The sequence below is a fragment of the Hyperolius riggenbachi genome, chromosome 3, assembly GCF_040937935.1.
Source record: "Hyperolius riggenbachi isolate aHypRig1 chromosome 3, aHypRig1.pri, whole genome shotgun sequence".
NCBI lineage: Eukaryota > Metazoa > Chordata > Amphibia > Anura > Hyperoliidae > Hyperolius > Hyperolius riggenbachi.
The window spans coordinates 98,644,644-98,672,002 of NC_090648.1; the positions used below are offsets into that span (position 1 = coordinate 98,644,644).

At 44.2% G+C, this 27,359-nt stretch overlaps 1 protein-coding gene across 4 annotated transcripts in view; it reads right to left on the reverse strand.

The window, feature by feature from the left end:
- Positions 1-27,359, reverse strand: part of RHOBTB2 (Rho related BTB domain containing 2) — a 149,171-nt gene that overhangs the window by 119,027 nt on the left and 2,785 nt on the right. Inside the window, exons 2-4 of one of the 4 annotated variants that reach the window (XM_068272299.1) lie at positions 25,561-25,626; positions 12,010-12,103; positions 5,113-5,176 (exon numbers count right to left, since the gene is read on the reverse strand). In XM_068272299.1, the coding sequence (XP_068128400.1) occupies positions 5,113-5,165 (53 nt within the window). In that variant the 5' untranslated portion in view covers positions 5,166-5,176; positions 12,010-12,103; positions 25,561-25,626. Of the gene's footprint in view, positions 1-5,112; positions 5,177-5,299; positions 5,372-5,952; positions 6,015-12,009; positions 12,104-23,508; positions 23,571-25,560; positions 25,627-27,359 lie in introns of those variants that run through there. The other 3 variants (XM_068272300.1, XM_068272302.1, XM_068272301.1) reach the window with 3 other exon arrangements.

Consider the following 27,359-nt stretch of genomic DNA (forward strand, 5'->3'; position numbering starts at 1 on the left):
CTTTATTCACATCCTTTAAATTGATATATTACTAATTTTAAAATGTTAATATGAAGGAAAATTAACCAGGATAGAAAGGACCAGTGTGGTTTGAATTATAAAACAACATATTTTTCTTATGAAATCTTTATAGTATGCATGACTAGGGGGCATGGTGAAGGTGTGGTCATTAGTGTTGGGCCGAACAGTTCGCCTGGCGAACCTCTCTGGGCCTCTTACTACTTCCGGGTCGCAATGACCCGGAGTAGTACACCTGCGCTGCCCGGCGGAGCGCGTCCTAGATCGCGCTCCCGTTGCCGGGCACTCTATGCGCATGAGCGTGACGTCACTCATGACGTCACGCACATGCGCAGAGAGTGCCCGGCAACGGGAGCGCGATCTAGGACGCGCTCCGCCGGGCAGCGCAGGCGTACTACTCCGGGTCATTGCGACCCGGAAGTAGTAAGAGGCCCATGGATTTAGAGATGTTCGCCGGCGAACGGTTCGGGAACCGTTCGCCACATCTCTAGTGGTCATGGGGGTGTGGCAGGGGCATGGCTTAAATGTCCCTTTTTCTCATCTCAAAAAGTTGGGAGGTATGCTCATAGTCCGTTTCATCTTTTTTGTGTTCCATTGAGAATCCATCATCCACGCCACTAGGTTTTTGCCCCCACTGATTTGTTCGCCACTGCTTGGGCTGCTATTGCCAACAAGCACTGCAGGATGAACGGGCCCTGCTAAAAGCCTGTTAAACTGCTGGAGCTCCCTACTGGAAATGAAATAGACTGAGGACTCTAATTGGTCTGTTCATGTTCAGTAGCGAGCCCCAGCAGTTTAGTAGATTTTTGCCAGGGCTCCTATTCATACTGCTGGCGTGTTGGTGAAGTTGACCCAAAGCGGCGGCGCCGACCACAGATGAAGGCAGAAGGTGACAGATGAAGGCAGATGATGACAGAAAAGACAAGAACATGACAGAAAAATGGATGCAATGAAGTCTAGTGAGTACGGACACCACACGTTCTCATAGGCTTGAATTGTTTCTGTTGGCATCTGCAGGGAATGCCTTGTCCGGAAAAATGCAGCAGGTCGTGACTTTTCATTGTGTCAATGCAACGATCACAGTAGATCTCTTAAAAAAACAAGTGGAAGCACAAGCTATTTTAACACTGGATGTGTTGACATGGTGCAAGTGGTAACAGAGCTTTATACAGAGAGGTCATTTAACTACAGCCAATCGATGATCAGTACAGAGGGGAGAAGGAGTGACAGTGCTGTGCACGATAGCCCAGCTTCTGGCAGGCGGTGTAAGGTGGGGATGAGGAACTACATTATATAGTCAGGGGCCACTGCGGTGTAAAGATGTGGCATACCGGATCTTTAATGATGTGTCGAGGTAGCTGTACAGGCTAAGTAGGCAGTGTTAGGGAGTCTAGCCCAATGACTCCTTACTGAATAGGTGCTGGCTTACTGAACGGGAAGAGCAAAAATTCAAACCCAGAATTTGTGTCAGAGGAAGAGCCCTTAACAAGTACACTATCCCACCACTCAACACATCCTCAAACATTTAGTTTGTCTATGAGGCTTTACTCTAAAGCCTTGTCTGTTGTTTGCCCAATAAGAACTTGAATAAGACAACATCTAATCAATTGTAAATTGAAGTGGATTTAATGATGTGCAATTGATATCTAGGCTAAAATCCATCTAAAGGCTGATCAATTTAAAGATTGATTAGTTGATCATAAAATAATTGATCATTATATCGATTGAAAACAAAATGGGATGGTAACTGAACAGTGTTTGGCCAATTTACCATGGCTGTAAGTGATGTCTACTTTTGCAAAGGATTTCTGTTATCTGCTTGCCCCAAAGCTGTGCAGATCAGGCTGTATGGAAAGGGGGTGGGACAGACCGCAGGTTGCATTGTACAGTATATCACAATAGCAGCTTCCAGGAATTTACTACTTTGGAGAAGTTTTGCCAGTAACAGAATTAGTGACCATAAGGATAAGTTCTGCTACCCCATGTGATCCTGTGTACGACTCAGGACTTGGCAATACAACATACAGTTGCCCCATTATACCATTATTCTGTGGTCCTCTGATCACAAATCCATACTTCATACTAATGAATTATTGCTAGTTCATTGCATAAAAAATCCTGTTAAAATGCTCGACCAAGGAAATGGGTAACGTTATACAGTATATCATTTTATTACATTGTACCTCCCCCTAGCAGACAAAAAAAAAAAAAAAAAAAAAAGTACTGTAAATCACCATGGATAAGTCGGCTTTTTTGCATCCAAATTTTAGGGGGAGTAAAGTTGGGAGGATCGGCATATCTGTTGGTGATATATGATGTGCACGGCCCTCCTATGCAGAGTACACGTTTGAAGCATGCCAGGAAGTATAGCTGCCGCTACTCCTGTCTCCCCAGAAGTTGCTGAACTTGCGGCTAGAGATCCAGGCTCACTGCAGTCACATGACCAACACTTGTTCTCTTGTTCTCACCGCCACTTGTTCTCCATCCACCCTCCTACATAGAAACAGATGCATTGCTAACCTGGCGGCTAGTGGCGCATCTATACAGCCCAAGGGATCGTTGCCCAAGGGATCGTGTACCAATCTCTGCCAGGCAACAAAAATCCCCTGGTGTGTAGAAGGCTTAATAGTGTGTACACACATACAAGTACTGCCCCTGCAGGGATCTGTACTTTACCAGCGCAGGATCATCCACTAGGCAACCTACGCAGGTGCTTGGGGCCCAGTGGGTGTCCAGTGGCCCACCTGCCACCTTCTTCAACCTCTCTCCACTTCAGCTTACCAAAAGGACCACAAGGGAGCCCCAAATCTACTACCTTGCCAAGGGACCCATCACATCTTAATCCATATCTGGACTTGACTACATGCTAGCAACATGTTTTGTTGCTATGGGGAGGAGGGACGACACAGGGTGAATGATGGAGTGGGAGGGTAAGGTAGAGAACAATGGCCTCGGCCCACTCGCAGCCAAGATGTTCCAGCACTCCGAATATTTCAGTGAGTGATTGCGACTGATGTATACATGCTAGATCAGGCATGGGCAAACTTGGCCCTCCAGCTGTTAAGGAACCACAAGTCCCACAATGCATTGCAGGAGTCTTACAGCCACAGTCATGACTCATAAAGGCAAATGCATTGTGGGACTTGTAGTTCCTTAACAGCTGGAGGGCCAAGTTTGCCCATGCCTGTGCTAGATTCTTGGCAAAGACATCCTCGACTGGCCACCCCGGTCCAGAATAACCTAATTAGTGATCAGTTGGCAACATCAACAAAACATACCCTCATATGAATGGCTCCTCGATCTGTCTGCTGAAGAACAGGTTAGTCCCAAAAGTTGCAATATTATGTTACACTATGTTGCAATACTGTAAGCCAGAACTCTTTGTTTTGCATGGAGCATGGACATGGTATAATCTCTGCCATGCTTTACTGCTCTTCATTCCTATTGGAAATATTTTCCTTTGCTTCTAGTTTCTGTAATTGTCCACATCCTCTGTTGGCAAATTCCTTCCCACTTCCTCTTCTCTGCCATCCCGAGTAAACATAGACAGTAACAAAAGCCTAGTAGAGGAAAAGCCCCTTTCCAACTCTTCCCCAAAAAGTTTTGATTGTGGAAAATTCCAAGTACAGTATTATCCAAAAATGACGTGAGTACAAGGCAATAGAATAATTCTTCTCCCATAATAAAGATTACACAGAGTTACACACACAGAGCAGAGCTCCGTCACTCAAGCGGGGATGCGCGCACATCAGTGCTCACGAACCACGCTAATCTCCGCCCACCACTCTTGACGTCTTCTGGCGTTAGGCAGTCCTGGGGCTGCCACTTTTCCGACACCTATCGGCATTAGGCAGTTGGGAATGGGTTAAATACTGCGCGAGCAAGAGGAAGCAATCATGCATGCATTCTGTAGAACAAAGTCATCTAAACGACATTGCACAAACATGGCCGACTACACAATACCTATCCAACAGTTGCTGTTACTGGTATGCCTGATATTGGTCACTCATTGTTGTTTAGTTACATTTTTTCACACTATTCTTGTCCGATATGCCAAAATCTGTCGTTTGTCAGACATTTCAAATGACTTTTGTTGTGTATGATGCTTAAAGCGGATCCTAGATGAAAAACTAACTATAACAAGTAACTTGTTTATATATCTTATCTAAAGTTTAGATGGTTTTAATAGAATATAATCATTAATTCCTGTGATACAATGACAGCAGCCATGTTGTTTGTAAACATTACACAGAGGCAGGCTTATCTGTATCTTGGAGCCATCAGCCTAATCCCCTCTCCTCCTCCCTCCTCCTCCCCTCTGCCTCTGAAATCAATGGCTAGTAACACCTCACCCTCCTCCTGCCCAGACTGAGCTCCCATGAGCCCTTGCTACTGTCAAGGCTCTCTGAAAACCTGTGGGCGTGGCTTTTTTAGTTTATAGGGAATGAGAGTATTAAAACGAAAACAAAAAAGTATTTGGCTTGAGGAATGCCCTATAAACAATAGGAAAGGAACACAATTATGCAATGTGTTAAAGTTCACCTCGGATCCACTTTAAAGGATATGCGAGGAGAGCAATAAAATCTTTCTTTACTTACCTGGATCTTCTACCAGCCCCAAAAAGTCACGTGTCCCTCGCCACAGCTCCGGTCTCCTCCGGGTCCCACTGGCCGCCTCTGCAGGATCACCAACCGTCGATGTGTCGGCTTCTTATGCGCATGTGCGTTCACGTCATCTGGAACGTACTGTGCCTGCTCAGAACCACTGTGCAGTCACAGTACGCTCCTGGTGACGTGGGAACGTTCTCGCATAGGGTGGGAACATGCCTGAGCCTGCGCAGCAGACGCCTACCCATCAGGGGTTGGCGATCTTTAGAGGCTGCCAGCCTGACCCCGGAGAAGCCCGGAGCTGCGGCGAGGGACACAAATGACTTCTGGGGGCTGGAAGAAGCCCCAGGTAAGTAAAGATAGATTTTATGGCTCACCTCGGATATCCTTTAACAGGGCAGCACAATGCACCACCGCTACTCGGGGGAAGGGTGCTGGGTTGTCAGAGAGTTATTATTAATGTCATCATTTAGGTTGCAGTACTCACTCATCATACTGGAAGTCTGCCAGCTCCATCACTTGTCTTACCCCTTCCTCCATTTTCTAGGAGTCTATAGAGAAAAAAAGTTAATGTAAAAACATAATAAGCACACAAAATGATTAGCCATAAGCTTTTCCTAACAGGTAAAACTTTGCAGTGCAGCCAGACTGCCAGGCATCATCGCACACTGTACCTGGGGGTTCTGATCCGTCCAAGGTTACAGCTCAGGCTGCTCTGCCAGTCCCGTAGTAAAATCTGTGCAGACTGCTGCTGCGTTATCAGTGCTCTACAGATGCATACAGGTGAGTGGCAGCAGACAGATACAGGTGCATTAGGACTAGTGAACAGAAGACCTCCCCCCACCAGACGTCATTCAGGTAGAAATAACTTGCACTGACCAATAGATGCGGAGGGTGTGCACAGCCCATATTCCCAGTCACAGACACAGGCATGAGCATGCTACAGATCTGGTTTTGTCCCCAACTCCCTCATTGCTCTGCTGCTCGTGCTAAGCAAGAAATTACAACACAGTCAAATGCTGCTGGGGGAATCAGTGAATCATTAAGGACAAAGACTAATTAATGGGAAAGCCAGAGCAGACTTTCAGTGTCCTTGTCCTACAGAGTCACTTATGATCAATACCACAGCGTTTATATCTGTAACAATACACAGGTTATCCTGCTTGCATTGACATTGCCTGTATGTGTGACACACAGTGATTGTACACAGGGGTGTGGAGCAGCTCCTGCAATCATAGGGGGGCCCAGAGCTGTGATGCTGAAAATCTGCATCTGCACACCACAAACACACCAAAATGTCAAAATGTGCACGCTACCATTGACTTACATTGCTGCTGGTGCCGCGCGTGGTGCGCGATAATAACGCTCTGCAGCTTCCGCGTCAGCTAGAGAAATTCTGAAATACAAGTAGAAAAGATCTCACAATGCACCAATCATATGTAAATGTAGATATTCCACCTTTAGCAAACATAGTTCGGATAACACAAAAGACAAAAGGACTCACAACAGGGAAACTACAAAAAAAGGGGAAAGGGCAAAATACTTATTAAAACCCACTATTGGGGACCGGATGGCTGCACAGTGTATACGGTTGGAGCAAAATATCATGGGAATATGAAATCATATAAAAAATACAGTACAGGTGATAGGATGCAAAAATATAACACCTACATCACTGCAGTGTAACAATTACCAATACTATGGTGCCAACTTACACGGTGGCTGCGGCGTTTTTGAGTGGGGATCTGCCTCTGACACAGGCAACCTGGGTTCAAATCTCAGGTCTGCCTGTTCAGTAAGCCAGAACCTATTCAGTAGGAGACCTTGGGCAAGACTCCCTAACGCTGCTACTGCCTATAGAGCAGGGGTCAGGAACCTTTTTGGCTGAGAGAGCCATAAACGCCACACATTTTCAAATGTAATTCCGTGAGAGCCATACAATATGTTTCAAACTGGGACAGAGCGCATGCGCAGCAAAGTGCTTATGTTCCTGTTGCCATGGTGATGTGTATACAGTTGATCCGACGGGCAGCAGAAGTGTCAGACACGTCTTCAGCTTCTCTTGGGTTTCAGCAACATCAGCAATTTCCCCCTGAGAGCCAGAGAGGATAAATACCGACTAACAGCTTGTACAATTAGCTAGCTGACTTGGGGGTTGATTTACTTTGTATGACGAGATCCCCACACTTTGATTGGCCCAATAGGCTGCCTGTCAAGTGACAGGCAGCCTATTGGGCCAAAGTGCTGGGATCTCATCCTAAAAAGTCACTGGACCTGACAGCTGTTCGTTTTGGGGTAGTGCGAGTAAGTTAGTAGTGCCTGCAGTAGTGTAGTAGTACTTTGAAAATGTTACTTGCGCTGCCACACTAAGCTGCGCTGCTAGAGCAGTGTAGCTTAGTGAATCGACCCCTACTGATCTGTATGTGAGCCAGATGCACCCATCAAAGGAGCCACATCTGGCTCCCGAGACATAGGTTCCCTACCCCTGCTATAGAGCGTGCCCTCTGGCGCCTTGAGTCTGCCAGGAGAAAAGCATGATATAAATGTTCTGTGTCTTGTAATATGGCAGATTAATTTGTTATGCCTAACAGTGTTCGGATTCTTATAGGACTTTGACGGCACTAGATTACGGTTTCTTATGGCATGTTGGAGTGATCTATGCTGGATATATTCAGTTACCAGCAATACTAACCGGTTTGCACTGTATATATACTGCACTATGCAAATGCACTTTGTGGATTTTTTTTTATTTTTTTTGTATCAGCACCTAAGTTACACTGCAGTGATGTAGGTGTTATATTTTTGAATCTTATCACCTGTACTCTATTTATATACGATTGCGTATCTCCATGATATTTTGCTCCAACCACATATACCGTGCAGCCACTGGTCCCCATTAGTGGGTTTTAATGAGTATTTTGTCCTTCCCTCATTTTTTGTAGTTTCGCTATTGTGGGTCCTTTTGTGTAATCCGAAATATGATTGCTTACTAAAAGTGAAACATCTATATTTACATATGACTGGTGCGTTGTGAAATTCTTTTATTCTAGTATTTCATTTCATTCTTTCTCTCTAGATAAGCACATTTGTATTCATATTATATAAATCATATAATTTTGATTGTGTTCTCTGGATATCTTTACTGGTTGTTTGTAGCTATAGAAATTCTGGCGCATCGCAGGAAGTGTAACATATTCTATTGCCTTTAACGGCCATTGCCATGAAGTGCAACAGGTGGAGCGACGCGGTAAGTGTCAGGCCTGGGACCCACTAACAGCGCCTTTCTAAGCGCTAGTGATTTGTAAAGCACTTAGTAATGCAATGCTATGGGGGGATTATTAGAAAATCACATCCCTCAGGTGGTATCACACCTATAGAATTACATTAGCAAGAGCTTTTCAAATCACAAGCGCTCAGAAAAGTGCTGCTAGTGGGTTCCAGGTAGAGAGATTTCAGTGATCAGTACTATAGCAATTGTTTTTGTCATTTATTTACTGTATATACTCAAGTACAAGTCTAGAAATTTAGGTCTGATTTACTTCATAAAAGTCTAGGGGTCGACTTGTACACGAGTTACAGGTAACACTGAGCACACTGAGTAATGTGTGTACTAATAGTGACATTCCCATTTGCAGAAAGTGATACTTTGAGAAAAGGAAATGCCAAGATAACACAGATCTAAAAGTCCTGAGCCCAAAATCTAAAACCTTCCTGAGCCCCAAGTGCAGCCATTAACTTTGCTGGGTAGACTTAAACTTGAATCAATGAACATTTGAGTTGACTTATACACGAGGTCGACTTGTACTCGAGTATATACAGTAAACTAAAACACAAAAAAATGAAGGTACACCAATTTAGCTTCTATGAGGCCACGTCGCCACTGCAATTGATTCGATAAGCCTTACACATTGGTTGCGAATTGCAATGATCTGGCCCTTCTATGCTTTGTGCGCTTCAATCTGGTTTTCAATGGGCATGCATTTTCAAGATGGCAAGGGCACTGTAAATAACACAGAAGTCGCGGTGCCCTGTGCAGAGTGGTACGATCCGTTTTTGGCCCAATTGCTTTGACTCAGGGTTGAAGTTCATCCCAATCGGTAGCTGATAGTCCCTTTCTCATGAGAAATCTTTATCTTTTCTTGAATAGATCACCAGGGGGGTTTGCATGGCTGATATTGTGGTGAAACCCCTCCCACAGTGTGATGTCATGATTAAGGTACTGAAAGTTTGCTGTCTGTGAACCACATTACATTGTGGGAAATAACAGCTTTTTCCAAAAGCCAAGCAAGCAGCATCTCCCTATGTAACTCAGTAAGGAACATTCCGCACAGATCACCTGGCAGGACTAAAGATGTCACACATTTCAGAATGTGAATCAGGAGGAAAGATTTTACAATGGGCAAACACTGACTTAATCTATAAATTAATATTATAAACAATAAGCAATTTTATTTATGTCACTAGCTGATGGCCCGGTGTTACCCGGGTGTGTATTTGGCTGGTTTTGGCTCCGCCCACTTTTTCTAACCCTAACACACAATTACTCAATGACCTAGATTGTGAGCTTTGCAATCTTTGTCATCAATAATTTGCTTTAAAATGAAACAAATCTGATTGGCTGTTTGTGGCTCCACCCCCTTTCCTGAATTTGAACCCCAGTCACCCAATGACCAACTGTAACAGGTTTGAGGCTTGTGCCATTAACAGTGCAAGAATGGCAGCAATTAAATATTCCCCTTAAAAATCAATAGGTGAATTTTGATTAGCTTTTGTAGGCTCCACCCACTTTTCTTAATATTGATCCCAGTCACCCAGTGACCAACTGTGCAAAGTTTGAGAACTCTGCCATTAACAGCGTAAGAATGGCTGCAGTTTACATTTTCCCAGTGAAATTTGTATTTGTCTCTGCCCAGTTTTTGGTTATGGGGATAAAAAGTATCCTCTATGTTGTTCCAGGTAATGTACTATGTGTGTGCCAAATCGATTCAGCCATTGTTGTGTGATTGAGTAACAAACAGCCAAACTTTTGCATTTATAGTATAACATTATTGAGATTTTCACTACAGTTCCTCTTTAAGTTATGCAGAGAACCTTCTAGTAATGAACAGAGCAAGCGTATGCATGAATCCTTATTCTCCTAAATTCAGCCAATCACAGCTTCCGGTGTGCACAGAACCATGGTAGTCTGAGCCTTTGTACAGCACAGGATGCAGTCACCATTGTTTTTTCAGTCCTTCCGTTTAGTAAATTGGACCCTTTGCCTAGTGACTGAGTTTCTACTTTAAAAATATTAACAAAGCATCTCTGTAATGCAAAACACAGTTACGTAACACAGACAGTAATATAAATAAAGCATTCCTTTTGTGTCTTGTATGAGGGATTCCCTCCAAACCCGTACATGGTTTTGTATGGAGGCGACTGATACCGATCAGCAGATCTTAGAGCAGAACGTACTGTGACAGCAGATGGCTGAGATCCAGCGGTAGTACAGGGTTTACAGGACTTTTCATGAGGTTTTTATACGTACAAATGGAATTTCCTGTGCGCACGTGGAGTTGATCTATCACATGATTCTTGTGGATCACAGTTCACGTGAATCAGCTGCTATTTCAATCAAAATACTGCAAAAGTGATTTGCCGCTTGTGCAGTTTAGTGGGAATACAAAAATAAATGCCAGCTAAACTTCAGATTCATCCAGGGGTATAACTATGGTGTGGTACGCAGGTGCAACCGCTAGCGACAAGTACAAACTCCAAGAGCTATTAACGCTGTGGAGAGGATCATTGGGTCACCCCTGCCACCGTTAGACCTCCACTACAGTTCTAGAATGAAGACTAGGGCAACTAGGGTTTTGCATGACCCCTCCCTCCCTGGCAGCCGTTACCTTGAGCTTCTCCCATTGGCCCACTGTTACAGAACCATACCCTCCAAAACCACCAGGCGCAGCAGCACCTTCTTCCCCCAAACAGTCCTCCTGCGGAACTCTAGTCCCTTCCCCATCAAAATTCCCCAAACGCCCGCTCCAACCTTCCCGGCACCCCTGTGCAGTACAGCACCTACACCATAATGTTTTTAACTCTGGGTACGACAAAACTATCATACTTGGCAAATAAAGCTAAGGACTGGAACCCAGTACAAAACGCTATCGCTAATCGCAATCGCTAGAGTTTTGTATGAGCGGTTTGTAAGGGATTTCATAAGCGATTTTGGTAGCGTTTTTAAAAAGTGTCAGCTTTTTGCCAGCGATTTGTAGCGATTAGCGTTTTTAATTCTGATTGGTCTTTTCAATTAATTTAAATTTTTTTTACAGTGTGCAGTAATGTAAAAAAACGCTAGCAAAATCGCTCTGTGTAGGTTTTGACGAGCGATTATGCCAGTATTTATATACTTTACATTGCAGAAATGCAAACGCTAACGCTCATCGCTAAAAATGCTGCATGTCCTGCATTTGCGATTTTGGTAATCGCAATCGCTCCAGTGGAATTTGGCCCATCCATTAACATTAGCTGAGCGTTTAGGGAAATCGCTCCCTAAACGCTCATAAAATCGCTCTAGTAGGTTCCCGCCCTGATTCTGCTATTTCTGGAGCCCCACAGCAAAACTTCAATGCTATCCAACCCCTATCTCCTTCCCCACTTGGTGACCTCCACAGTCTGTGTACCCCTCTATCAGGGGTCATGTAAAAAGTGTGGCCATTATGATTTCCACAACACCCCATCTGAAGGATGGGCAACTGCATTGGAGGAACGGAGTGTAAGAAGTTGGGGCTCTTCATAATTCTTGGCTCCCCTGCTCCCCCCTATAATTCCGTCTCTGCAACATCACAGTCAATGAATGAACATTTCAGGTGATGGAGCCATCAGGAAATGTCTCCAGTTTCTTTTATGGCTGCAATGCTAACCTGATCCTGCAGAAGACATGCCAGCAATGTATGTATTGGCATAGCATACATAAGGGATAATGTCATATGAGGTGGGAGGGGGAGGGGAATGGTGTGCCACGAGCAGCTCCTGAACTGAGCTTCAGGCAGAATCCCCTTTATCTGCTTCTTTAGTCTGATCAACCAACCACAGGTATTGCCATGACCAGCACAAGGAACCCCTGCAGCACCAGAACCCAAGGACTGATTTCTAAAGGACCATCCCTGCCGTCTTCTGCCTGAAATCCTCTTCCAACGCAGCACCTAAGGAATCCAACGTGGTGGCAGCGGCACCAGTAGCAAGTAATCACAGAGTAGTTAACCCCCAGAATGCTCCAACTCTAGCCCCCATAGAGCTGTACATATGGGATCACCCTGAACACACAGATGACCTTACTGTGATCCCTACTGCAACATACACACTCATATCCTAATACCAGCAATGCTGGAAGCTTACAGCTTACCTCTGGTTCTGCTCTCTTGATAGTGTCACCACCAGAACAGAGATGGTAGATTAGCATTGTGAGGGGCTCCCGTGGTCTGCTGATCTTAAGGTACCTGGGAGACCAAAATACAATGTCAGCAGCAACCATGTAACTTCAGTTATACAAACATCCGATCTACTTGTGTGTTCAGGGTCTATGGCTAAAGGTATTAGAGGCAGAGGATCAGCAGGACAACAAGTCAACTGGTATTGTTTAAAATGAAATAAATATGAAAGCCTCCATACCCCTCTCACTTCTGGTGCCCTTTAAGAGCATTAACAAAGCATCTCTGTAAAGCAAAACATCGCCATGACCTGTACAACAGTAGATGAAACTAAAAGGGAGACCCAGGAACTTAAAAGCAGAAATTGCACATATTGGTGGCAGCCTGGCAGAGTTTATAAGAGAATCTTCTGTTGACAACTACATCAATAGATATCTAGAAGAAGCAACTGTTCAACAACTAACTTCAGGAATACACACTTTGACTCAATGATAAGAATCAGAACAGAGAAAATATCAAGTGTTCAAACCAGTGATGGGCAAAAATTTAGCATAATCGTAATTTCGCATAGTAATCCGCAATTACCATGCAACATTTCGGGAACATTTTTAATTCATTTCACATGTAAAGGAATCCATCTGTAATTTTGTATAATTACCAGTATGTGAAATTTCCTGCCGAATTTGGCGAATAAATACAAAGTCCCCATACATGCTATCATCACCAAACTTGCGAGGTATGTTAATGGGAATACTGGGAATAAGTAAAAAAAAAAAAAAAAGAATGTGATGCGAAGGAAAAATGGTTTTTAAACTGCAATTTCTCTGAGTTTAAAAAAACATTTTTCTTTGCATTTTTAAAATCTATTTTCTCAAAAACTAAAAGGTTTTTTTGAAAAATTATTTTTCTGACTTGTACCCACTATTCTCCTTAACATATGTACATTTTGGTGTCAATAGCATGTAGGGGGGGCTTTACTCTTCACTGCTAAAGTTGGCACAAAATTATGCAAAAATGTACGCGAAATTACCAATGATTATACGAAATCAATTGAATTTATAAATCGTAATTATGTATAGGCCATTAATTTCACATTGTCGTAATTAGCCAATTATGATCATCACTAGTTCAAACCCATGTTTAACCACTTGAGGACTGTAGTGTTAACCCCCCCTAAAGACCAGGCCATTTTTGGTTAAAGAGAACCCGAGGTGTGTTTAAAGAATGTTATCTGCATACAGAGGCTGGATCTGCCTATACAGCCCAGCCTCTGTTGCTATCCCAAACCCCACTAAGGTCCCCCTGCACTCTGCAATCCCTCATAAATCATAGCCGTGCTGTGAGGCTGTGTTTACATCTGTAGTGTCAGTCTCAGCTGCTCCCCCGCCTCCTGCATAGCTCCGGTCCCTGCCCCCGTCCCTTCCCTCCAATCAGCAGGGAGGGAAGGGATGCAGGCGGGGACTGGAGTTCTGCAGTAGGCGGGGAGAGCAGCAGACTGACACTATAGAGATAAACACAGCCAGCTCTGACAAGCTGTTTGTCAGCAGCGTGGCTGTGATTTATGAGGGAATGCAGAGTGCAGGGGGACCTTAGGGGGGTTTGGGATAGCAATAGAGGCTGGGCTGTATAGGGAGCATAATATTCTTCAAACCCACCTCGGGTTCTCTTTAAATAGGCCACTGCAGCTTTAAGGCCAAGCTGCAGGGCCGTAAAACTCAGCACACAGGTCATCCCCACCCCCTTTTCTCCCCACCAACAGAGCTCTCTGTTGGTGGGGTCTGATCGCTCCCCCAATGTTTGTGTTTTTTTTTATGAATATTTATTTGTATTACTTTTAAATAAAATGTGGCTTTTTTATTTTTGTTTTGTTTTACTAGCCGTGGTCCCTCCCTCCCCTGGCCAGCCTATCAGCTTGATCGGCTGTGATAAGCTTCTAACGGTCTCCCGAGCTGCGATCGCCGCTCGGAGACTGAAGGCGGAGCAGAGCTCCACCTTCCAAGCAGGAGATACATGCGCAGCCTGCGTGCGATCTCCTGCTAGCTCCATAAACAGCCGATCACGCCAATCGGCGTGGAGCGGTCCTGGGGCTGCCGCACTGCTCACGCCAATTGGCGTGGAGGAGTCTGCAAGTAGTTAAGCTGCTGCTCCAGAAAGACTCGAAGATCGACCTTACACCAAACAAATTCTGTTCCCTCAAAACCGAGAGACATTATCATGAGGATGCATTTTTACAAAATCAGTGAGGTGATACTAGCCACTACAAGGTCACAGGATGCGGTTACCTTCATATGTAGGTAGTTACTCCCACCTTTCCTAGTACAATGTGGAAATGAGCTCCTTGTCTTTAACTTTGGACAAGGGCAACCAGCAAATATGGCTCACAATCTTAACCTCCTTAGCGGTAACCCAGAGTCAGGCTTGGGCCAGAAATCAGCAGCTCAGAGTGGTAACCCCGACTTTATGTAGCCGCCAGGAGGCATATGCACTGCCTGTGTGCAGTAGGTATTTGTAACTCGCCTCCCCTGGGATCCAGATGCTGGCAGCCATTCTTCTTCCAGTCCTCGGCAGCTCTTGATCCCTTTGGTGAGATCACCGTCTGACGGCATGACGACAAGCACTATATGGATAGAGCGCCACCCGGTGGATGGAGGGAAAATTGCAGCGCTGGATCCAGGGGAGGTGAATATGTCTGCACATTACTCACCTAACCTGTATCCAAGCCTGCCGCAGATCTAGCTAGTGTTATGATTTTTTTCCCCTGGTTTTAGGGTCTAAAAGGTTCTTGCTTAAAAACTGCTATACCATCTATGGAAAAATATATTCTTGCTAACTCCTACTTGTCTTCAATAACCCTTCTTCACACTTGAAGGTAATTGAACACCTGAAACAACACATTCTTCTAATGAAGTCTGTTTACGTGGTGAACTTTACACCACATACCAAATACCTTTGCACATGAGCATCTAAATGAATTCTATATTTAAGTGACTTCTTTGCACTCTGCTCTGGATGACTGAAGTCCATTTAAACAATGGTGATGAGGGTACACTGAACAGAGGTCCCAGAGGCACTATGAATAAGGTCATGCCAGAGTCAAGCATGTCTTTAAAGGATACCCGAAGTGATATGTGACATGATGAGATAGACATGTGTATGTACAGTGCCTAGCACACAAATAACTATGCTGTGTTCCTTTTTTTCTTTCTCTGCCTGAAAGAGTTAAATATTAGGTGGGTATGTGGCTGACTCAGTCCTGACTTAGACAGGAAGTGACTAAAGTGTGACCCTTACTGATAAGAAATTCCAACTATAAAACACTTTCCTAGCAGAAAATGGCTTCTGAGAGCAAGAAAGACATACAAAGGGGGAATTTCTTATCAGTGAGGGACACACTGTAGTCACTTCCTGTCTGAGTCAGGACTGAGTCAGTCACTTACATACCTGATATTTAACTCTTTCAGGCAGAGAAAGAAAAAAAGGAACACAGCATAGTTATTTGTGTGCTAGGCACTGTACATACACATGTCTATCTCATCATGTCAAATGTCACTTTGGGTATCCTTTAATTGGCCATTTGTAGGATAAGCTAGTTATAAGATCTGCTCTTCTTAGCTGACTGTGACTGTTTCAACACAATTTCCAACCCTCGCCTTCAAAAGGACCTTCTGAAATTTCTCTAACTGTAAATGTCGTAGTCGCATTCCCCACTCCCTCGCTACTTTGGAGTCAAAAGACCTATGCCGCTCATTAAGGCAGGTTTCACACTGCAAACTGGCAGTGCGGCAGTGGCAATGCCAGAAAACAGGCCTTAAAGGAATTTTGAGGAACACCATGTTACTACGTGGTATTCCTCATCTGGCACTGGGCCAAGCAGGAAATGACGCGCTGTTAGGAATATTGTTACCTTTGCAGCGGGGAGCAGCGCGTCTGACGTCACGGCGGATCCCGCCGCGTCCTCTCACTCATCTCTTTCCGGCAGAACAGGTCTCTCCAGGGTGCATCAGGACAGAATAGCGCACGCGCGTACCCGGAGACAGGACCTTTATGCATTAAGGAGGCGGGTTAGCTGACCGGCCGGTCAGCTGACAGCAGTGGTCTGACTCTCGCCACTGATTGGCTGAGATCAGCTGGGCGGAACCATTGGTATGATCATCTGTATTTAAGTCCTGGGCTGTCAGTGGCTCGTTGTCTGCAGTTGCTGAAACTTTGCAGTGAAAGCTCTCAGACCTTAGTCAGATCCGTGTGTGCTTGATCCAGCAGGACCCCGGGGATTCACACTTAGACTAGGAAAAACATATCATTGTATATTTATTTATGTGTATGACTCTTTGCTTGAACCTCTGATTACTCTTTCTGCCTCTCGACTCTGTACCTTGCCAATCTGATCTGCTGCCGACCTCGGCCCGACCTCCACTCTGATTCTGTACCGTTACTCATCTGATCTGTTACCGACCTCGGCCTGTTTACTGACTACGTATTTGCCTGACAATATTGTACCTCTGCCTGACAGACCTGTTACCGACATTGCCTGTACGACCACTCTATCCAGTGATAGTCGCTACAGCCAAGGGCTATCAGATAGGAGTACTCCTGTGTTGTATGCTGTGCACAAAAGTCACGTGTGATCACACTCTGAATAACATACTGACTACTCAGCTGATAGAGCCTGTTCTGATCATCCTATACGTCACTGATCGTTACACACGTGCTTGCCGTCACTTCCTGCTTCGGGGTATGCGGAAGTGCACGGAAGCATATTGTAAAAATACACACACACTGTATGTTTGTTTGTGATTCTCTCTATAAAACATTTTATTAAAATAAAAAAGGGAACTGCAGCCTCCTCTTCGCCTGATGAGTGATCTTCTGGATCACTCACCGAGTTTAATGTACTTTAATCTACTTTAATGTTCAATTGCCAAACTAAAATTTATGTATGGGGAGAGCTGGGCATAGTAACTGTGCATCACACTTCAAATGCAGAAAATGTGCAATGATCTCGCTTCTGCATCTGAAGTGTACCTTGTGATCACTGCGCAGCTCTCCCCTCTGTTCACATTGTTGCAGCCCTTAGGTCTGTGTGTGACTGACGGGGAAGCAGGGATGGTTGTACAAGTCACAGACAGTGCAGCCTGGCTGTACGGGAGGCCCCTGCTGTGGGTGATGCCCAAAGCGGCCATTTGGTTCGCCTGGCCCAAGCTGCACCCCTGCTTTTTGCAAATAATGATGGAAATTAAATTACATCCGTACATTTATCGGAAGTTTTCTGACAGACACATTCACAGTAAATATAGATACTTTTGTGCTTTGTAATTTTATGTTTGTTATTGCCTTATTTATTCTTCCATTTTTGTAACCTTTATATAATCCTGATACTTTATCTTAATTTTGGAAAAGCTTACCTCACTACAACCACAAGAGGGCAGTTGTGTGCTAAAACATAAATACTGTATTCTGAACAGCACTAGCAATACAGTATTTTTATTTAATATTTTACATTAGCAATAATGGCGGGAGCTATGCTGCATGGGTCATAAGGGCAATTGTAAGCACTTCCTGTGTAAATACAGCTGTCAGTCAAACTGGAATGGTCGGTGAAGACTGCGCAGGCGCTGCACGTCCTTGCTCACACGCCCGCGGCCCAGGAGCGCCACCAAGGATGTGCGTCCCTGGGCTGCACCTGAGCAGTCTTCACCGACCCCAACCTCGATCAGGAAGCAACTTCAGAGGGTCGTTACACAGTAGTGGGTGGTGGGGAGCGGTGGGCATGAGGACAGCCCACTACACATGCCCCCATTTTAAAATTTCCGTTTGGGCTAAAGTATCCTTTAATCATGTAAGGGGCCTAAATCTAATACATAGCCGGCTGTCCGGGCCTCTACTTTTTAGGTCTACCAATGGGATTTATTTATTGTATACGTGCCCATTTCTGTTCTTTGTTAGATGTACCTTCTTGAACAATTTTCTTCTGTATAAATAATCTTAAAAACAAACTGATACATAGCCTAAGTCAAAGTGTTGGGGCCAAATTGTTGGTTAAGATTCAACATTTAACTAAGTAGCATAACTATAGTGACTGGGGGGCTGATCCCACCCCTTCTGCAGAGTAGCACAGTGGAGCAGTTTTATATATGCCTACTCCAGTGCTGCTTCTGGTCTCCTCTAATCTTCCTGACAGCCACAAGCTCTATGCTGGATATCTCTGGCTCCTACGGCATGTCATGTGATCAGAGAAGAAGAAGGTATGGAAGCACAGAGTGTGCAACTGGCAGGAAGAACAGAAGAGACACAGCACATCACATCCGTGGGAGCCGGTAAATATTGCACTCTTCTGTGCTACTCTGCTATGTTGAGAGATGGTTGGGGAGGGGGTGTATGTTTGTGTTACCAGGAGGGGTTGGATGCAAGGAGCGGCCCATGCTAATTGTATTGGGAGTGTCCCGTGGGTTATTGCTGCACCCCATCCTAACCTGACAATGTATCAATCTGAAACAAATAAAAATGTATGTAGATGTAGTTTTACTATTTGGCCACAAAATGGCCACAGTCAATTTTTTTTCCGGCTTTCTGTAAGCGTACTTACAGGAAGTGAAGAGGGGATGTGTAACAGAACAATCATGGCTTCTCCGGAGAAGCCAGAGATCGTTCTAAGGGACTTAGATCAATGAATGGGAACTGCTTTCCCATTCATTGATCTCCGGGCTAACGGGCAGCCCGCGCACCCTGGCGGTTCCGGTCCTGCGAACCCCCGGCGGTTCCATTTTGTCATGGACATAGCTCCTATGTCCAGCATGCATATATGGACGTAGGAGCTACGTCATGGAGGATAAAGTGGTTAAGTACGTTTTTTCCAGAGTAAAATGAGCCATACATTATGTTTCTCCTATGTTGCTGTCACGTACAGTAAGTAGTAGAAATTTAACAGATTTGGGACTAGCCCATCTACTCATGGGGGGCGCTCAGGGTTTTCTTTATTTTTAAAATCACTTAGTGAATGGCAATTGCTCTGCCCAACTGCCAAAAAAGTGTGCAGCGAGCAGTGAGGCTGGCCAGCATCACTGTATAAATCTTTTTCAGGGAATGTCTTTATAAAGAATAAAGGCCATGTTGATAATCCCCCATGAAGAGATGGACTAACCCAAAACCTGTCAGTAATGTCAGATTTCTACTACCTACTGTGACAGCAACATAGGAGAGAAGTAATTTATGGCTCATTTTACTCTGTAAGAATGTACTTCTTCTTTGTATGTGTTTTACATTTTAAGATTTTTGCGACAGTTCCTCCTTAAGTATTTACTTTTTAAGGTAGTATGGCGTCTCAGTTTCTCTTTAAAGGACCCCTGTCTGACCTTAACTTACTTAATTGATAGTCTAGTTAATTGTGTTAGTCTTGCTGATCTTTAATATTGACTACTTCTACTTACAATGCCTTTATACCAATCATTATTAATAGTTTATAAGCAACAATTGCAATGTCATATTGGCGTTTGTTAGGGTTGTCGTAGTATTTTTACGTTTTATATAAAATCCTTCTCCTATCAGGTTGGATGTAATTCCACATCATACACATTATCAGCTGTAGGCAGATGGCAATTAGCCCCTACAGTACAATTCACAGTAAGCAATCTTCAAATCCATTCTTACATCTTCTGGCAGTCTGGCCAGTTTCTAAACTCACTGCGAAATCCTCCCACCATACCCCCATCATTAACCACTTCACCACTGAGGGGTTTTACCCCCTGACCACCAGAGCAATTTTCACCTTTCAGCGCTCCTTCCATTCATTCGTCTATAACTTTATTATTACTTATCCCAATGAAATGAACTATATCTTGTTTTTTTGCCACTAATTAGGCTTTCTTTAGGTGGGACATTATGCCAAGAATTATTTTATTCTAAATGTGTTTTAATAGGGAAATACGAAAAAATGTGGGAAAAAATTATTATTTTTCAGTTTTCGGCCATTATAGTTTTTAAATAAAGCATGCTACTGTAATTAAAACCCATGAAATGTATTAACCCATTTGTCCCGGTTATAAAACCATTTAAATTATGTCCCTATCACAATGTTTGGCGACAATATTTTATTTGGAAATAAAGGTGCATTTTTTTCAGTTTTGCATCCATCCCTAATTACAAGCCCGCAGTTTATAAAGTAACAGTGTTATACCCTCTTGACATAAATATTTAAAAAGTTCAGTCCCTAAGGTAACTATTTATGTTTTTTTTTTATTGTATTTTTTTTTTTTTTTTAATTACAAAAAAAATAAAAAATTGGGGAGTGTGGGAGGTAATGAGTTAATTTATTGTGTAAATGTAATGTTTGTATATGTAAAATGCTTTTAGGGTGTAGTTTACTATTTGGCCACAAGATGGCCACAGAGTGTTTGTTTACATGCGACCTGTAAGCGTCCGGAAGGACGCTTACAGGAAGCAGTAGGAGGCTGGGAGACGCACAATGATCTCGCTGTTTCTGAAAGAAGCAGCAGATCATTGCGGGGGCTAGATCAACGAACGGGAATGGATTTTCCCGTTCATTGATCTCCGGGCGAGCGGGCTACGGCGTGCACGAGCGGCGGGTGCGCGCGCACGAGCGCGGACAGCGGCGGTAGCGCGGAAGGTACGGATTTCTCCGTCCCTGGTTTTTTAGGAGGGAAAAAAGGGGCGGAGAAATTCGTACCGCTGGGGGTAAAGTGGTATAGTCCCACTATTGCAATATTCTGCGACCACCCTGGATAAACAACTCCAAATTCCTCCCCTCATTTGTGTACTTGTTTCTAAAACTGCACAGTTTATAATCATTGCAAACTTCTTCCAAACTAAACAAGCTTTAGGCTGCTTTCACAGTGGGACTTTACAGGCGCACGTTAGAGCAGCCTGTAACGCACCCCAACGCACAGCAATAAAAAATCAATGGGCTGTTCACAGTTACGTTGTAACCCAGCATGTCTACATAACGTACTGCATGCAGTACTTTACACGCGGCTAAGCCGCGTTAGACGGTTTGCACATGCTCAGTAGGTTTTTTTTTTTCATTTTATGGGCGGAGAGGAGGTGGGGAGAGACCGCTACGTAGCCAGGCATATGGCTACTTATTATTCACTGCACTTGCAGTGTTTACATCCTGGAGCGGCCGCGGATTGGCTGGCGGGACCACGTGATGTGGAGAGCTCCGCTCACGTGGTCTCCGCAGCGCCTCCGACAGAGCAGGCGCACCAAGAGCTGCTTGTAATGCGGCTCCTGGTAGCGTCCTGCTCCAACACCACCAGGCGGTGCGTTAGGGGCACATTATGCGACCATAACGTCCCCTAAAACGCAACGTCCCACTGTGAAACCAGCCTTATTGTTACTTCATATTCAGTTTGTATCTGTTCTAACAAAATTAAATAAAAATTTCAAAAAAAAATAAAGGACCCCTGCCATATTTATTTCCTTTTAAACAATGCAAGTTGCCTGGCTGTCCTGTTGATCATTTGCCTCTAATACTTTAAGCCATAGACCCTGAACAAGCGTGCAGATCAGATGTTGACTGGATTTTCTGCATGCATGTTTTAGGTGGGTGATTCAGACACTAATGATGTATGAAAGATCAGCAGGATGGCAGGCAACTGGTATTGTTTAAAAGGAAATATACCTCTCACTTCTGGTTGCCTGGTTCTCACTGCCTAGGTTGCCTACGTATAAAAGCAGTACTGGGCATTTTTAGACAAGATGAAATGATCATCCATAATAACCTCACGGTTTAAAAAAAAAAAGTTCAATACTCGAGTTGAAAAATCTTCAGCTCATGTAGCCAACCCTGTAACTGACATATAGCCAGCTAAGTGACTTCACACCACTGCAGGCCAGTCACACTCCTAACTTGCTGATTAGACAGTGGAGCATTACCATATTACCTAGAACTCTGTTCTTTCCTTCAATTAGCAAGGTTGCTATGCTGAGAGCACAGAGCAAATAAATAAAGCCAAACTGGCTCACCAAGGTAGGTCTCCCTCTCCCACTGCGCCCTGCTGCACAAAGTATCACAGAAAGCTCAGGCAATCACACATTCAGGTCATTATACTGGAAGTATGTGAAATGCTGTTAATGATTATTCAAAGAGGGTATAGCAGTTTGTTTTTTCCCTGCTGTTCAGGAAAATGGTCCTACAGTGCTCTAGTTACTACTGTTCTCCCTCATTACCTTCATAACTGGAAGTAAAGATGAGGATTGGCGGCGTTAAAGAGTAACTCCACTACTGCTGAGCAAAAGACAATCACTTAACCTCCTTAGCGGTAACCTTGAGTCAGACTCGGGGCTGGAAATATGCAGCTCCCAGCGGTAACTCCAAGTCTGACTTGTGGTACTGCAGAGCATAGCGCGCGTTACAATTCACCTTCCCTGGGATCCAGACGCCAGCAGCTATTCTTCTTACTGTCCTCGGAGGCTCTGGATTCCTCTGGTCCTCTGTCATCATGATGACAGCTGGCGATCTCACTATAGGGGTAAAGCACCAGCCGGAGGACAGAGGGAGAACTGCAGCGCTGGATCCCAGGGAGGTAAGTGCAAGGGCTGCTGCAGGCTGTCGGCATGATTGTTTTTTTGGTTATAGGGTCTAAAAGCATGCAAAAAAATTGCAGCACTTTTAGACCCTAACATTTGGAAATCATACCGCCAGAGAGGTTAAAGGACAACTGAAATGCGAGGGATACAGAGGCTGCCACATTTATTTCCTTATAGGCAATACCATTTGCCTGGTTATCCTGCAGATCCTTTGCCTCTAATACTTTCAGCCATAGACCCCGAACAAGCATGCAGCAGATCAGATGTTTCTGACACTATTGTCAGATCTGACAAGATTAGCTGCACCCTTGTTTCTGGTGTGATTCAGACACTACTGCAGCCAAATAGATCAACAGGGCTGCCAGGCAACTGGTATAGTTTAAGGCTGCTTACACACCAAGACGTTACAGGCGCACGTTAGTGCGCCTGTAACGCTCCCCCAACGCACAGCCCACGTTGCGTTACATGTAACGCTGCACGTTCTGTGCAAAGTGCAGCATGCTACGGCGTTGGAGCGGCTATAGCCGCGTTAGACTGTTTGCACATGCGCAGTGGGGGGCGGAGAGGAGGCGGGGAGAGCCAGCTACAGTAGCCGCGCACATGGCTACTTAATATTCACTGCACTGGCGGGCGCTGATTGGCCGGCGGGACCACGTGATGCGGAGTGTCTCGCTCCGCATCACGTGGTCCCGCTGGCCAATCAGCGCCACTCTGGGAGACATTATAGGACTCGAGCCGCCTAACGCGGCTCACTCTACCGTCGGCTCTTGCAGCACCATACGTTGTGTTAGGTGCACGTTATGCGACCTTAACGTGCCACCTAATGCAACGTCTTGGTGTGCAAGAAGCCTAAAAGGAGATACATATGGCAGCCTCCATATTCTTCTTACTTCAGAAATCCTGAAGTAGGGAGGGAAATTAAAGATACTCACCTATGTAGAGGGAGGAAGCCCATATATAGCCTTCTCGGACCTCTGTCTGAGCAATCTTCCACCCGTCCACCAATTGAATTTATTCAACCAGGTTGAATATATTTTTACTCTTCTCAGGGAGCCTTCAGAAGTACTTTCAAAGACTAGCGGATACATACTCTGCAAGCACTCCGGCTCGTACATGAGCAGTGCAGATTTGCCCATCTTCATAAGCGCTCGGAGATGCAAGTACTTCCGTAGAGTCCCAAAGGCATGTCATTTGAATGGGGGACAGCGGTAGAACAAAGGGATGGAGACGGGACCAGAAATACTGCATATTGGAAGCAGAGAATTTCCTGTACATAGGTGAGTATATAACCTGGAGCAAGTTTTATCACTTCAGTTTTGCTTTAAAGAGGAACTCCAGTGAAGATTTTACTGTTGGCAGGTAATGTAGATGCTGCATGGTTTTTGGCAGTTGAAAACAGCTGTAAACTGCTATTTCCCACAAAAGTTCGAACTTTTCCTGTGGGAGAGGTTACTTGTGGCAGGGGTTTCACCACAATATCAGTCATACAGCGCCCCCTGATGGTCTGTTTGTGAAAAGGAATAGATTTCTCATGTAAAAGGGGGTATCAGCTACTGATTGGGATAAAGTTCAATTTTTGGTAGGAGTTTCTCTTTAAACTCAGCTCTATACATTCCATGGATTAATGACAAACCTTATTTCACCATGTGTGTATAAAACACATTTTACAGAATACGGAGTGTGCCAAGGCATGATCAATGAGATGCAAAAATCTCCTTGCATTCAAATTTCATGTAAATTATATGCAACTTCAAATTGAACCAATCAGAATAACTTCCTGTCAATTTTTATTGATCCAAGTTCATTGGTCATCCCTGAAGCCTGGAACATTCTTTCTATTATGATTGGCCAATTACTGACCAATGTTACCACCTCCTTGTAGTACGGTATGAGGGTTTACCTAAACAATTGGCTCATAGTTTTCAATATCGGTTGACTCTCATACTACATAGAGGTGGTAAAATTGGCCAATCATAATTGAAAGTGTGCACCCGGCTTAAAGGGTTATTTAAGCGAAAAATTAAAATCAGGACATGCTGGAAGGACGGTGCCGGTACAGGATGGCATCAGAGGACTGTAAGAAGCCCCAGGTGAGTTAAACTGATTTTTTTCCCCCTCTTTAGATTTCCTTTAACGTGAACCTAAACTGAGAAGGATACAGATTTTTCCTTTTAAAATAATACCAGTTGCCTGACTCTCTTGCTGATCCTGTGTCTCTAATACTTTCAGCCACAGCCCCTGAACAAGCATGCATGCAGATCAGGTGATCTGATTGAAGTCAGACTGGATTAGCTGCATGCTTGTTTCAGGTGTGTGATTCAGCCACTACTGCAGCCAAAGATCAGCAGGATGCAGGGCAACTGGTATTGCTTAAAAGGAAACATTCATATCCTTCTCAGTTTAGGTGCACTTTAAGAGTCGCTCCTTAATAAAAGTCCTGGTTAGTAAATATGAATATGTAAAACAAGCTATAAAACACTTGAGTGATTTCACTAGCGGTAATGGCCTTCCAAGCGATCATCCTAGCTCATCTGCCGCATAACAAGGAAACGGCCTCATTACATTAGCGTTATCGACGTTAGGTTTCCCAACTGATGTGTCCTTTGTATTCCCTGAGCAATCTTCCTTTACTGTATTTGTACAGTGCACCCTTACGCAAAAGCAACTCTGTACATCTAATGTAGAACATAATTCAGGACATGTTTATTTCTGGGGCCTGTTAAACTTTGCGTGTCGGGAAGCAGATGGTCAGAGAGGATTTGTAAGATGCACACATCGATACTCTACTACATCAGCTTTGCAACGCTAATTCATTAGCCATTTTGGCATTTTTCTGCGACTATGCAAACGACATTTACCGATACACAGCAACAACAACCATCACAGCGGATCAGATCTTTAAGACCCCCGATAACGCCCACACAAAGTACCACGATCAGTTTAACATTTGTTCGAGCCCTTCACGTGCTGCTGCGTATACCCACCGGCAGGAGGATGGATCGGGGAATGCTCGTTGTCGGGGGATGTCGCTGTTATCCTTCTTCCTGCGTCTTTAGGCAAAAAATAAATAAATTGTATTTATTTTAGAGGAAAATTCCGCCTAAAAAAATGAAATTCATAAGGAAAAAAAGAGTGCATTGTTTAATTGTTAATTACCAATTTTTTTAATCACCTGTAAGTACCTGGTGATAGTCTAAAGTCGTTTAAGCTGCGTTTGCTGGACTGGATTTTCCAAAGAAAATGACATATTCCACACTTATTCAGCATTTTTAAAGAACGTTTTACAGCTTTTTTCACTATTACCGACATGTTACAGCACTATTTTACCGACTTTTACTTGCACCCCAAAACATTTTTTGTGAATGTTGGAAAAAAAGAACGGTAATTACCGCTGTTGGTTATTTTTTGTTACAAAAAATTCTTTACTGCACATGTATTGTGAGTGGAGGCCAATAAGCTAGAAGAATAGATTCTTATATGCACGCAGCAATGACGCCGGGAAATTTGGGCACAGGGTGAAGCCGAAAAACAGCTCACCGTGCGCCTGCAAAAGTCCCGGGGGCAGGCATTAATTACTATTCCCCCTCCAGGCCTCCCTGGACTCACAGGGTAAGATGTAATTTGGGTGCCAGCTTTTGCTGGGGGCTGAATGAGACCAGAAACCCACTAGGAGCAATTTTCTGAGCGCTTTGCGATTAGAAATTTCTCCTAGTGGGTTTCTATCTTAATTAATCGTAATTCACATTATGACCTATGGCAGCGCATGGTGCACCCAAATCTCCTGCGCTGTTTTCCGCTGTCACATAGATTCTTGCTTAAGTTATCAGTTTGCTTTTAGATTCCATGTTTGGCAGAAAAAAATACAGCAACTCTGCCATTCTCTATCTTCAAATGGAGCTCGTGGCCCCAGAATATAAGAGTTCCAAACAGTACTAGCTTCAATTAGGGATGCTCGCTGGATTCCGCAGAATTGTTAATTCCGCGATTCCGGACGGAATTAAGTCACTTCCAATTTTGGCAGTCGGAACGGAATTGCTAAACCTCTGAAACGGAATTCCGCGGAAATCTTGTTATTTCTGCAAAATATCTCGCTCGCTCTCTCTCTCGCTCTCTCTCTCGCGCTAACGCTCGCTCTCTCTCACTCGCTCGCTCTCGTAGGGAATTGCAGTTTTTCAAAAGCCAGCTTACATACCTTGGCCAGGAATTGAACCCAGGTCTCAGTGTGTAGTAGGTATCTGACTTACCCCCTAGACCACCAACCACACTACATGCTAAAGCCAGCCTAGCATGTACCATTATGATCAATCCAATAAAAAAGGTAGCATGCTTAAGGATTTGTACTTTTTCAAAAGCCAGCTTACATACCTTGGCCAGGAATTGAACCCAGGTTTCAGTGTGTAGTAGGTATCTGACTTATCCCCTAGACCACCAACCACACTACATGCTAAAGTCAGCCTAGCATGTACCATTATGATCAATCCAATAGAAAAAGTAGCATGCTTAAGGATTTGTACTTTTTCAAAAGCCAGCTTACATACCTTGGCCAGGAATTGAACCCAGGTCTCAGTGTGTAGTAGGTATCTGACTTACCCCCTAGACCACCAACCACACTACATGCTAAAGCCAGCCTAGCATGTACCATTATGACCAATCCAATAGAAAAAGTAGCGTGCTTAAAGGGGAATTTTCATAGCGACGGAATTTAACACTGACGGAATCCGTGAATTCCGGCGGAACGGAATTTGCTGGTTCCGATCATCCCTAGCTTCAATGGACATGATTC